Below are 11,391 nucleotides of genomic sequence, written 5' to 3' on the forward strand. Positions count from 1 at the left end.
TCACGTTCAACTGACACTGCCTTGTCTCTTAGTGAATCTGATGCTTTTCTAAGTCATCTGGGTAATACCTTACTTTATAGGGGGGGTACACATTACACATTCATGAAACCAGTCATAACAACATTACGAGTGTTGCTGTATCATTCATAACAACCTTCACGACACATTATTCAACAACATTCACAAGGGGTTTTGAATATGAAGATTGTTATGAAAGATACTACAAGGGTTCATGGTTTCATGAAGGTATTATGAATGCCTTATGTATACCCCCAATAGTGACGTAATACCATTATCCTCCACCTCCCATCTCTCTCTCTCTCTATATATATATATATATATATAGAAAAAAATCAATATTAGGACTGGAGTAAATCATCAGCGAGGCTAAACTTATTTGCTAGTTACCAGTGACAGCAGGTGAGAGCCGTCTGTTGGTCTGGCACTGCCCCAGTGGATCCTGGGAGAAGAGACAAGGAGAGACAAAGGGGATGTTTGTTTTTCTTCCATGTATCGAGCCGTCTGCACATCTGTCAGACCTGTTTTTCTCCTATACCTGCAACGTATGTGGAAATGTAGATGATGGGAGATGAGGGAGAAGCCATTGGGAGAATGGGATTGTGGAATAAATGGATTGGAATGAGACAGGGGAGATGTTGCCTCACTTTTACATTCTTACTTAGGCTATTCTATCACTCTCTTTCAGTTAGTACAGCTCTCAATTCTCCATGTTGCCTGTATTCCCCAGTCATACTTTATCAAATCATTCACTCAACACACCACCTGAAGTCCCGCACCCCCAAATGATTAACCGATCCACCAATTTCCAGGTCCTAAAATGAATCTAGAAGGACAGACCTGCTCTCAGACAGTTAATAATAGCTTACCCTACTGTTATTCTCCAAGTTATTTGGGCTGTGGTCTAGTTAGCCGACATTGACAGTAAAGGGTAGAGAAGAAACAGATTCACACAATGTCTAGTACTATTGCCAAACAACAACTGTGATGATGGAGTATAAATCTTAATTTATTATGGAAAGGCCTAAACGACATACCTTGGCGTCAAATTACAGTAGCTTCTTGAATGCAAAGGTTGTACAGTGTATAATTTGGTGAAATCACCTATGTTGCGCTTCATAATTTTTTTTCGGGTACTTTCCATTTTGTGAGACTTCTTCGAGCGCCCCCCTGCGTTTTGAGAGATATCTACAAGGTAAATAGAACGCAAAAGCGCTAAGTTTGTCCCAAACCACTGCCCGTAGTACGTTAACAACATGGCTGCTCCCTTGATGGTAAGAATATCCTTCGCTTCTCACGTCGCTAACGCTAATAAATACAAATTAAAACGGTATTTTGCATTAGTGTAGCCTATATTTTGAAGTTGTATGTAATCTCTGGGTTCAGCGTCCAGAATATACACGCTATAGCAAAAAATGTGGAGGGATCACATAACGGTGAGAGTATCGCGATAACGTTAGTGATGTCTCAGTGCAATATTTTCTATACTAATATTTTTGTGACAGGAAATATTCTGCAACACCTACATGATAAAATGCATACATAAGTACTATGAGCATCCATATTTTAGCAGAATTACAAATAGCAGGTTAAAGCAAGGACAACCACCACCAGGTGCTCTGGCACATAGCTATGGCTCCAGGTATATTGTCTTCTCACCTCTGCCTGCTCAAATGTTGTTTTATAGAGTAAAAGACAAATCAGTGGTGGACCTTTTAAAAAGGTGCTACCTATCACATTTTTCTAGATTATCAGTAAAGTGGACGTGGTATACTTTTGTGGATCAAGTGATATGTTTGGGACCCGTGGGGGGCAAGAGCAGTGTGGGCCGTTGAGAGCTGAAGAGTAACTAACTAATCAAATCAACAGTTGGAGTGCAAAAGTCTACACATACATGGGGGCCTTCCAAGAACAGGAGTGATGAACTTGTCTATGAAGTCAAAACCCAAACTATGCAACATCACACATGGACAAGAGTGGAGGTGCAAACTAAAGCACTCCTCTCACATGTACAGCCTCCCTGTGACCTTATGGGAGGTTTAAAAGAATACACCTCACTGGCAGCCATTTAGATATCTATTTTCCCTATATTCTCCCCACGTGGGCCAGCCCCCTAGCAATTTGAGTTCTAGCCAATGAGCTTCAGCCCCTCGCATTTGAGTGACAGCTAGCAAGAGGCCTGCAAAGCGCTATCGAATGAGGTTGCAGGGCGGGCTCAACGGCTCAGTGGACACAGCAGAGAGAGAGAGAGTTTATAGTTACCGCATATTAGCATGGCAAGTAGATTTTCCCCTCCTTTGCATTTGCCCCTCTCCTTTCTCACTGTCCATGTTCTGTGTATCTGTCTTGTCAGTTGATGCGGCAAAGCTGTAGGCAGGTGACGCTCTTGGCCGCTGCGTCGCGTTACTGGAGCTCTAGCCCTGTGGCTCCGCCCTCAAAACAGTCCAGGCTCCTCCTCTTCCTGAGCCAGCGTTTCCATGACATTGAGACTCTCCTCAGCTGGAGCTCCTGGTTCAAGAACCGAGGTCTACGACAGAAGAATTTGTATGTGTAACAGGAAAACACACCAATTATTCTAGCTACATGCATTTCTATCAGCACGCCACGGTCTAAAATGAACGTGTAGGTTATCATCTGGTCCCAAATCAGTCCCTCCCCCTTGGCCCTTACTCTTCAATGCACCATCTATAAGGCGTTGGTAAGCAAAATGGTGGACGCTCCAACATTGCTTATGCTATCCAGACCCTTTTAGATCTTCATGCAATGAAGGGTTATAGGCTAAGGCGAATGTGTAGGGAGTGAATTGGAACAGGCTGTCCCAACTCCATAAACATTGCTCTCAGCCCAACCACTGTCTCTTTCCCTTCACAGTTTCTATGGTTACACCCAGCAAAACTATGGGGACAACATTGCAGCTGCTTATTACATCCTTAGCCTGAAGGGAGGATTCAGGTAACTGTACCGCCATCTTGGGCTGCCCATAACCGCCTGTGCATGCCCCCTTTTTGACGTGCTGGTGAATATTGATGTGCTTTCAGTTTTTTGTTGTTGTATTTGAATGTTTTTTTTGTTGTATTTGCTGATCACTGTGTAATTCACTTGTTAGTGATGACTAGTCATTTGACCCTACAGGTTTGCAGGGCAGTCAGAGTGGTTCCGATCAGACAGAAGAGGGAAGTTCAGTTGGGACTTCATGAACCACCAGGACACCTCCATAGAGGAAGTGGATGTCGGCAACACGCTCATTAACTACACAGGCCTGGAAAACCTCGGTACATACCACTTTATTCATGTCTGGGGGGGGGGTTTGTATTTGTTTCACATTGCAAGTTACCCTTCCTAAATATTAATGGATAACTTAGCATTGTGGTTGATATGTATTATTATGCATGTACTCTGTGCCAGTGGTTTTCAACCTGTTTTCCGCAGGGTTTTTTAAATGATTCTTTTCAACATTAAATAACAGTTGGCACTATTAATGGTATTATATGCTATTTTACATTATTTTTCACAATGCATATTGTTATAAAAATAAGAATAGGCCTTTAATCTGTTAGTCACTGATCAAATGTATTCTAAATTTGACCGCCAGGGTTTTGTTAAAAAGTTTTGCGACTCTGCGGATGGTGTTCCTCAAACTTTCGGTAGTGATTTGGTGGTCCCCGAAATGGAAAAGGTTGGGAACCACTGCTCAATGCTGTAAAATGTAACTCCTTTTTCTCTCGTCTCTTTCTCAGTGAAACAGAGGGGGCTGCGTACTCTCTCTGTGAGTGGCTGCGCTGAGGTGGATGACTGGTTCCTGTCCCGCCTCTATATGTTCCAGGACACCCTGGAGGAGCTGGACATTTCGAACTGTCCCCGAATCTCTGTGGGGGGCCTGGCCGCACTGCAGAAGCTGAGGTACACTGACCAACACGGGAGGAAATGACAAAAACAGAGGTGTTTTATCAATTAGTACGTGAGGAACTGAGAAAAGACTATCTCCTTGCTTCGTCCTTAAAATGGATTGGAGGATGCGTTTTGAGAAGAAGGTGAGGAGAGAACACAAGGAATCATGGGAAGATTAATTGAGAAAGAGACGGCATCACTAAAATGTCTATGCATTTCCTCATGGCACTTGCCTTAAATATATTTGTATATGTGTGTATATATAGGGGTCAATGGACTCCATAACGTCACAAATTGATACAAACATCCCTTCTCTTCCTCTTGTGTATCAGGGGTCTGCGACGGCTGAACGTGTCCTCCCTCCCCAGGCTCCAGAACCCTGGGCTGGTTGCCATCCTGCTGGAGGAGATGCTTCCTCATTGCCATGTTACTGCTGTCGGGTACGACCACAGCCTGATCTACAGCCCCACACAGACAGACGGCTAGACGCCCAGACACAGATAAAGGCCCAGGCTGAGGCTGGATGTCAAAATCTGACTAGAGAAGTGGAGAGACACAATCGAAGTTGGGCATGGTGACAAATGCTCTTATTCGCTCCCTTTTTGATTCTTTAACTAACACACACACAGACAAACAGGCAGGGAGGGATGCCCATTTAGTGTGTGATGTAGAGCCTCACTGATTTAAAAAATGATAAATTATCAGACAAGGGTTTTACTTACTTGTAGAGCAACATTGTCGTCCTTAAGCTACCAAAATGATCAGTCGAAATATTTCCTTCAAAATATGTATATATGATGATGGTATGAATTATTATTATGCGTTGTATTGGTGATTTAAATAAAAATATTTGTAAAATATGCCTCCTGTTGTACATCTGGATCAATACAGACATTTATGAAGCAGACACAGAAAACCAAGTCATGGTTAGCGTTTTAAAACGGGTGTGAATCTTATTAACCGTGAGGGATGTAAATCCCATAATCCTTTGTGAGACTGAGGAGAGGAGACCTTAAAGCTGCTGTTGAATAGGAGGAATAACGATTCAAGAGGAAAATGGAGAGATTAACATATTGTAGACTGAAGTAATGATGTATTAACTACCTTATACTGTTGCAATATTTATGTTTTTATTTTACCTTTATTTAACTAGGCAAGTCAGTTAAGAACAAATTCTTATTTTCAATGACAACATAGGAACGGTGGGTTAACTGCCTGTTCAGGGGCAGAATGACAGATTTGTACCTTGTCAGCTCGGGGATTTGAACTTGCAACCTTTCGGTTACTAGTCCAACACTAACCACTAGGCTACCCTGCCGCCCCGCAATCATACTGTTCAAAACATTGCAGCCATGACCTCATGCTTAAACTACTTCTGCAGGTACATAACACTATAGTCAGTCATAATAACCTACACAGATTATTTTGTTATTTGCTGCTATCACCAGTCAAGATTCACCTCTCTCTTTCTACATCAGAAACACCCCGAGCCCTTCTTTTCCCTGGCCAGGGAGCTGTACCCAGGACAGTTTAAGGTAGGATCAAGCCTATTTTCTGGCTTTTTCTTAACTTAATTTCCTGAATTGTGCAGTTGGTGCCTGTGTATTATTAGGTATCACTAACAGCAGTGTTGTTGTGTGTTAAGCCCACAGTATGTCACTACTTCATCAAGTTGCTGAAGAACAAGGGGCTACTCAAACGCTGCTACTCACAGGTTCGGTATTCTTTCATATCCTTTGTTCTGTGTCTGAGTTAGTCACCTACAGCCTGTCGTGAATTGTTATTGGGGTCGTCCATTTCGGTTTGTCCAGAATAGTCACACCCTGGAACGTGTGGCAGCAGGACTGGAGGGAGAGGACCTGATTGAAGCCCACGGCACCTTCTACACCTCACTGTCAGATTTATGTGCCGGGAAGAGTAGGACTTGGACTGGATGAAATGTTAGTGTGGTACGGTAATATCTAACTGTGATGGTTTAACAAAACGCTGTTATACCACCTAGGCAGACACTCATTTACATGGATATGCTAATTAAGTTGTCATTTAAAAGGAATGTGGGTGCTATTAAAATAATTGTTGAATTATGCTATTTTACCTCTGACCTGCAGAGAAAATCTTCTCTGATGACATCCCCAAATGTGACAAGTGCAGCAATCTACCAAAGAGGTTCTTCACCTCAGTGGCCATGGTGAGTGTGGTTTGGGTGGTGACTTGAAAGACTACATTGAGTCTGTGTGTCTTTGTCTTTTCCATGTATGTGCAGATTTGTGTGTACACAACCATAATAAAGTGATGAACCATAATGAAAGGCACAGTACTCAGTACTGATTTCCTGTTTCTTTTCCTCCAGAACTTTCCTCGACTGTGATTTGCTGATTATAATGGGGACCTCCCTGCAAGTTCAGCTCTATGCTGCTCTTGTTGGCAGGTGAGTCTTTCTGTCTTGACTCTTTTCACAGGATCATGATTATAATGCTATCTGATACACTACTATTGGTATAGTATTGCATTTCAACATGTGTCCACTTCAACCACGGATTCGAGCATCAACGAGCTAATAAATGGTGTGTGATGGAATATGTGTTTGCACTGTTTCAAACAGCTGCCCCAGACTGCTCATTAACCGGGAGCCAGCAGGCAGCGTGAGTCCTCTGTCCTGTCCCTGTCTGTCTGGATTTGCATGAGACTTTCCTTCCTCTATCCACCTCTGTATTTCAACTTGTATATCTTTCTGTCTGTGTCTCCCTGTAGGCAGATCCTGTATTAGGGATGATAGGCATTGGCGGAGGGATGGACTTTGACTCAGAGAAAGCATACAGGTGAGAAGCTATCGCCTTCAATTGAACTATGATGATAATGGTTAAGATGGTGTTGGAAGTGTTGCTGATGAATATTCATTGGTTATGAGTTGTCTCTTGTCAGGGATGTGGCTCATATTAGTACATGTGATGATGGATGCTTGGTACTTGCTGACCTACTGGGCTGGAAGGTACATGATCAGTAAATACCCATATTCTATGGACACAGTCATAAGAGTGCAACAGAGATTGTTGTATTTTCAATTTTTTTCCTCTCACCACTCTCTCACGCCCACTCTCCCTCCCTCCATTATCTCTCTTTCTCCCAGGCAGAGCTGGAAGAGATGGTTAGGGAGCATGAGGGAGCTAGGGAGGGGGGGAGGCTAAGGTAGAATAACCAATGAGAGTCCGGCCGGCTCCAACCCATCACTAGGCTTCAGTCTGGAAGCAGATTTGCATAGAGTAACCAGGACTGTGCTCTACTGTCTGGTTTTGGATTTCCTCCCTTTAGTTTGCACTTTACTAACTCCCCTCTCCTCTCCAACCTCTGTTTGATATAAACCCACCTCCTGACTCCTACTGTGTGTATTGGTCTGCCTTTTGACAGTTCCCACAGATGGAGTTTATAGCAATACACACTAAAACGAGCATATTTTTCCTTCTGAGGGAGAGACCTACAGACACTGAGCTGTCAGCATGCCAACTAGCTCTGTTGAGTCAGTTAGTTGATTAATTTAGACGGAAGTGAGAAAGTATAGAAGCCATGGCAGGGTAACAAAGATGATGATTGGCTGATTCATCCACTGATGCAGTGACACAACTACTGTAAATAGAATGGAAAAAATATATAATATAGCATTTATGATCAATTACTATTTATAATCAATTATAATTATGCATTTGTTTTTCATGGCATTGCTTTCTATTCTTATTGTTTATATAAATTGTTTTAATATAATTATTTTTAATCTATTAAACGTACCTGTGGTATTTGGTTTCTCTACTTCCTGTGGATGTTGGCGTTGGACGTTCCTATTTCAGCACGAATGATGCAGCAGAAAGTTACCGCAGTGGTGTGATATGATGTCGCAGTACGTCTCTGGTGTTGACCAAATGCAACTCCATGCTTTCTAGAAGATTGTGTGTAATACAACAAGTAAAAAAAACACAAAATAACGTGGCAAGGTCTCCCACTGAAGTTGGTATTTTTCATGCACATACACTACATTAAGCATTGAGCTCATACACAGCTGGTACAACTAATGTTGATTGGTACAACTGATGTTGTCTGTGTGGGGTGCATGGGTTGTTTATTTCTATGTTGAATGTATTGTAGCCGTGAGTTGAACAGAAAACACTATTGCACATTTACAGTACACTTAGAATCCCACCTTTTTATTCCTATGCAGCTTTTAACTGCATCCATTTTGTCTGTGTTTTCAGCTCTATAAAGTGCAACATTCAGATGTGTCTCTGGGTAAAAGAGAGCGAGATGAACATTATTCAGGTCTTGAGAGTAAAGGCTAAGCAGACTAATTTCTTTATGTTAGATGTGTTAGCAAGGTTAACCACATGAAGGGGGTGGGAGATGAAGGAGGACGAGAGAATGAGAAAAAGAAAAATAGAGAACTTGTGGGCAAGTGGAAGTGCAACATGAAATGTCAAGGTGTGTGGTAGAGGCAGGTGATGCATCGACACAAAATATACTTCTGACGGAACAGAGAAAGACTGTTGCTGAGGTACGGAATCTGCAGTAGACAAATGTTTTACCCTGTTATTTTTCACCGATAAGACAAATTGTAGAGCAACATAGTTAGAATGTCAGAGGACAGGTCTGTAGGCACAAGGTTACAACATGAAGAGATCTGTGGAGTTTGTTAGGCTGACAACATTAAGAGATCTGTGGAGTTTCTGTTAGGCTCACAACATGAAAAGATCTGTGGAGTTTCTGTTAAGATGCTAACATAAAGAGATCTGTGGAGTTTCTGTTAGGCTCACAACATGAAAAGATCTGTGGAGTTTCTGTTAAGCTGATAACATAAAGAGATCTGTGGAGTTTCTGTTAGGCTGACAACATGAAGAGATCTGTGGAGTTTCTGTTAGGCTGACAACATGACGAGATCTGTGGAGTCTTCTGTTAGGCTGACAACATGATGAGATCTGTGGAGTTTGTTAGGCTGAAAACATGACGAGATCTGTGGAGTTTGTTAGGCTGACAACATGAAGAGATCTGTGGAGTTTGTTAGGCTGACAACATGACGAGATCTGTGGAGTTTCTGTTAGGCTGACAACATGAAGAGATCTGTGGAGTTTCTGTTAGGCTGAAGGGGAGACACATAAAGTTGTCTACTTTGACAAGCAGCCCTAGGGGCCATTAACAGTAAGTAACCCTTTTTAATACATATATTATCTCAAATCAGCTGTAAAGGTTAGTTCACCAACTTCTGGGTGAACTATCCCTTCAAATGTTAGTTGAGGAAGGATATAATCACTATTTTTTTCCAGAATAACTTTTTCAAATAGTTTAATGTTCATTTTTCCATATATTTCATGTTGATATATTGGATTTCATCTTAATCCGTACGCAGTTGGCACACACTAAACATTTTGTACACTATATTTCTGTGGTGTCCTCTCTAGTCTGGGATGATGAGGGTGTTCTGTAGATCAGGATAAGAAGAATGACTCTTTTCTCCACCCCATGGATCGTTATTAGGGACCCACTGGGGTTATAGATCTATTTTATACGAGCTCTCTGGTGGTTTCCAGGACACAGATTAAGCGTCGTCCTGGACGAACAGGCATTTAAAATTGTACATGCTTTTTAGTCCGGGACTAGACTTAATATGTGTCCGGAAAACCTCCCCTGTATGCTGTAAAAGCATATTATGAAGCCTCAAACTACCTTTGTGTCAATATCTCTAGAGGTGTGAGGACAGAGAATGGAGGCCCCTGTCTATGCTGGACAGGTTGCGACGGTGTCAGGACACTGGGATAGAGACAAGGCCCATGCTGCCCTCTGGGGCCGGCCAGCTAGGGTGACCTCTGTCTTTACACAGGTCACTGTCAGTCCAAAATGGCACCCTATTACCTTATATAGTGCATTACTTTTCACCAGGGCCCATAGGCTCTACTACCCATAGGGCTCTGGTCAAAAGTAGTGCGCTATGTAGGGAAATGGGTGTCATTTAGGACAGACACACTGTGTAGGCCCATGACACTATCTACTGTCTGACCTCATGGTTGACCTCTCTGCATCCAGGCCACCTTGGTACATTAGGTTAGCATGTGGACAGGCTGCGATTTTAAATTGGTGAATTTGGAAGCAGACACTTACATTATGTCGAGTTACTCTTGTAGTTCCCTTTTCTTTGCACGAAGGGAAATGAATGCAGAAGTACTGCATGTGTGAAATAGTAAGAAAGAAAGCGGAACGGACTGAGTAGCGGCGTAGAAGTTGATCGATGCAGAAAATACATTTGGTTTGCTAAAGAACCCCAGCTATCTTAAGGACCCTGTTTTAACAAGATCAGCCACTGAGACAAGTGAGTATGGTGAGACAATGGTGATCCAGTATCTGGATACAGCATCCTATTACACTGTAAGAACTACTGTATGTCAGGGTTTAGGTTGAATTAGTGGTATAAGCACTTTATATTTTAAAAATGTATTTAGAATCCTTGACTTTTTCTAAATGTTGTTGTGTTACAGCCTGCAATTACAAGGTATTAAATGTAGATTTACTTTTGTCTCTGGCCTACAAACAATAGCCCATAATGTCAAAGTGGAATTGTTTTTTCGACATTTTTACAAATGTAATTAAAAATGAAACCCTGAATTAAGTTAATAGGCATTCAACCACTTTATGGCATGCCTAAATACGTTCAGGAGTAAATATTTGCTTAACAAGCCACATAATAAGTTGCATGAACTCACTCTGTGTGCAATAATAGTGTTTAACATGATTTTTGAATGACTACTTCATCTCTGTACCACACACATACAATTATCTGTAGGTTTTCCAATGCCTCGCAAAGAAGGGCACCTATTGGTAGAAAACAAATTAGCCGACTTTGAATATCTCTTTGAGCATGGTGAAGTTATTAATTACACTTTGGATGGTGTATCAAAACACCCAGTTACCACAAAGATACAGGCGTCCTTTCTAACTCAGTTGCCGAAGAGGAAGGAAACCGCTCAGGGATTTTACCATGAAGCCAATGATGACTTTAAAACAGTTGCAGAGTTTAATGGCTGTGATAGAAGAAAACTGAGGATGGATCAACAACATTGCAGTTGCTCCACAATACTACCCTAATTGAAAGAGTATAAAGAAGGAAGCTTGTACAGAATAACAATATTCTAAAACATGCATCCTGTTTGCAACAAGGCACTAAAATAATACTGCCAAAATATGGCAAAGCAATTCACTTTGTCCTGGATACAAAGTGTTACAGTATGTTTTGGGAAAATCCAATACAACACATTACTGAGTAGCACTCTCTATATTTCCAAGCATAGTGATGGCTGCATCATGTTATGGGTATGCTTGTAATCGTTATGAACTGGGGAGTTTTTCAGGATAAAAAAAGAAATGGAATGGAGCTAAGCACAGGCAAAATCCTATAGGAAAACCTGGTTCAGTCTGCTTTGCACCAGGCACTGGGAGATTAATTTACCTTTCAGC

General features: G+C 41.8%; 1 protein-coding gene and 1 pseudogene across 2 annotated transcripts; both read left to right on the plus strand.

Annotated features, from left to right (window-relative positions):
* Positions 1–1,208: 1,208 nt before the first annotated feature.
* Positions 1,209–4,768, plus strand: dmac2 (distal membrane arm assembly component 2). Of its 2 annotated transcripts, none has more exons than XR_006078822.1 (6): positions 1,209–1,292; positions 2,372–2,562; positions 2,890–2,970; positions 3,151–3,290; positions 3,756–4,049; positions 4,239–4,380. XR_006078822.1 is itself a non-coding variant. In XM_024444753.2 (6 exons), exons 1-6 carry the CDS (start codon positions 1,275–1,277, stop codon positions 4,390–4,392), a joined length of 747 nt encoding a protein of 248 aa, XP_024300521.1. In that variant the 5' UTR covers positions 1,210–1,274; the 3' UTR covers positions 4,393–4,768. The 2 variants fall into 2 exon arrangements, 1 of the variants encoding a protein (XP_024300521.1); XM_024444753.2 differs by having other exon boundaries at positions 1,210–1,292; positions 3,756–3,918; positions 4,239–4,768.
* A 498-nt stretch (positions 4,769–5,266) lies between these two features.
* LOC112267380 lies at positions 5,267–7,825 on the plus strand (annotated as a pseudogene).
* The last annotated feature ends 3,566 nt before the right edge of the window (positions 7,826–11,391 follow it).

Source organism: Oncorhynchus tshawytscha, linkage group LG14, assembly GCF_018296145.1.
Source record: "Oncorhynchus tshawytscha isolate Ot180627B linkage group LG14, Otsh_v2.0, whole genome shotgun sequence".
NCBI classification, from domain to species: domain Eukaryota; kingdom Metazoa; phylum Chordata; class Actinopteri; order Salmoniformes; family Salmonidae; genus Oncorhynchus; species Oncorhynchus tshawytscha.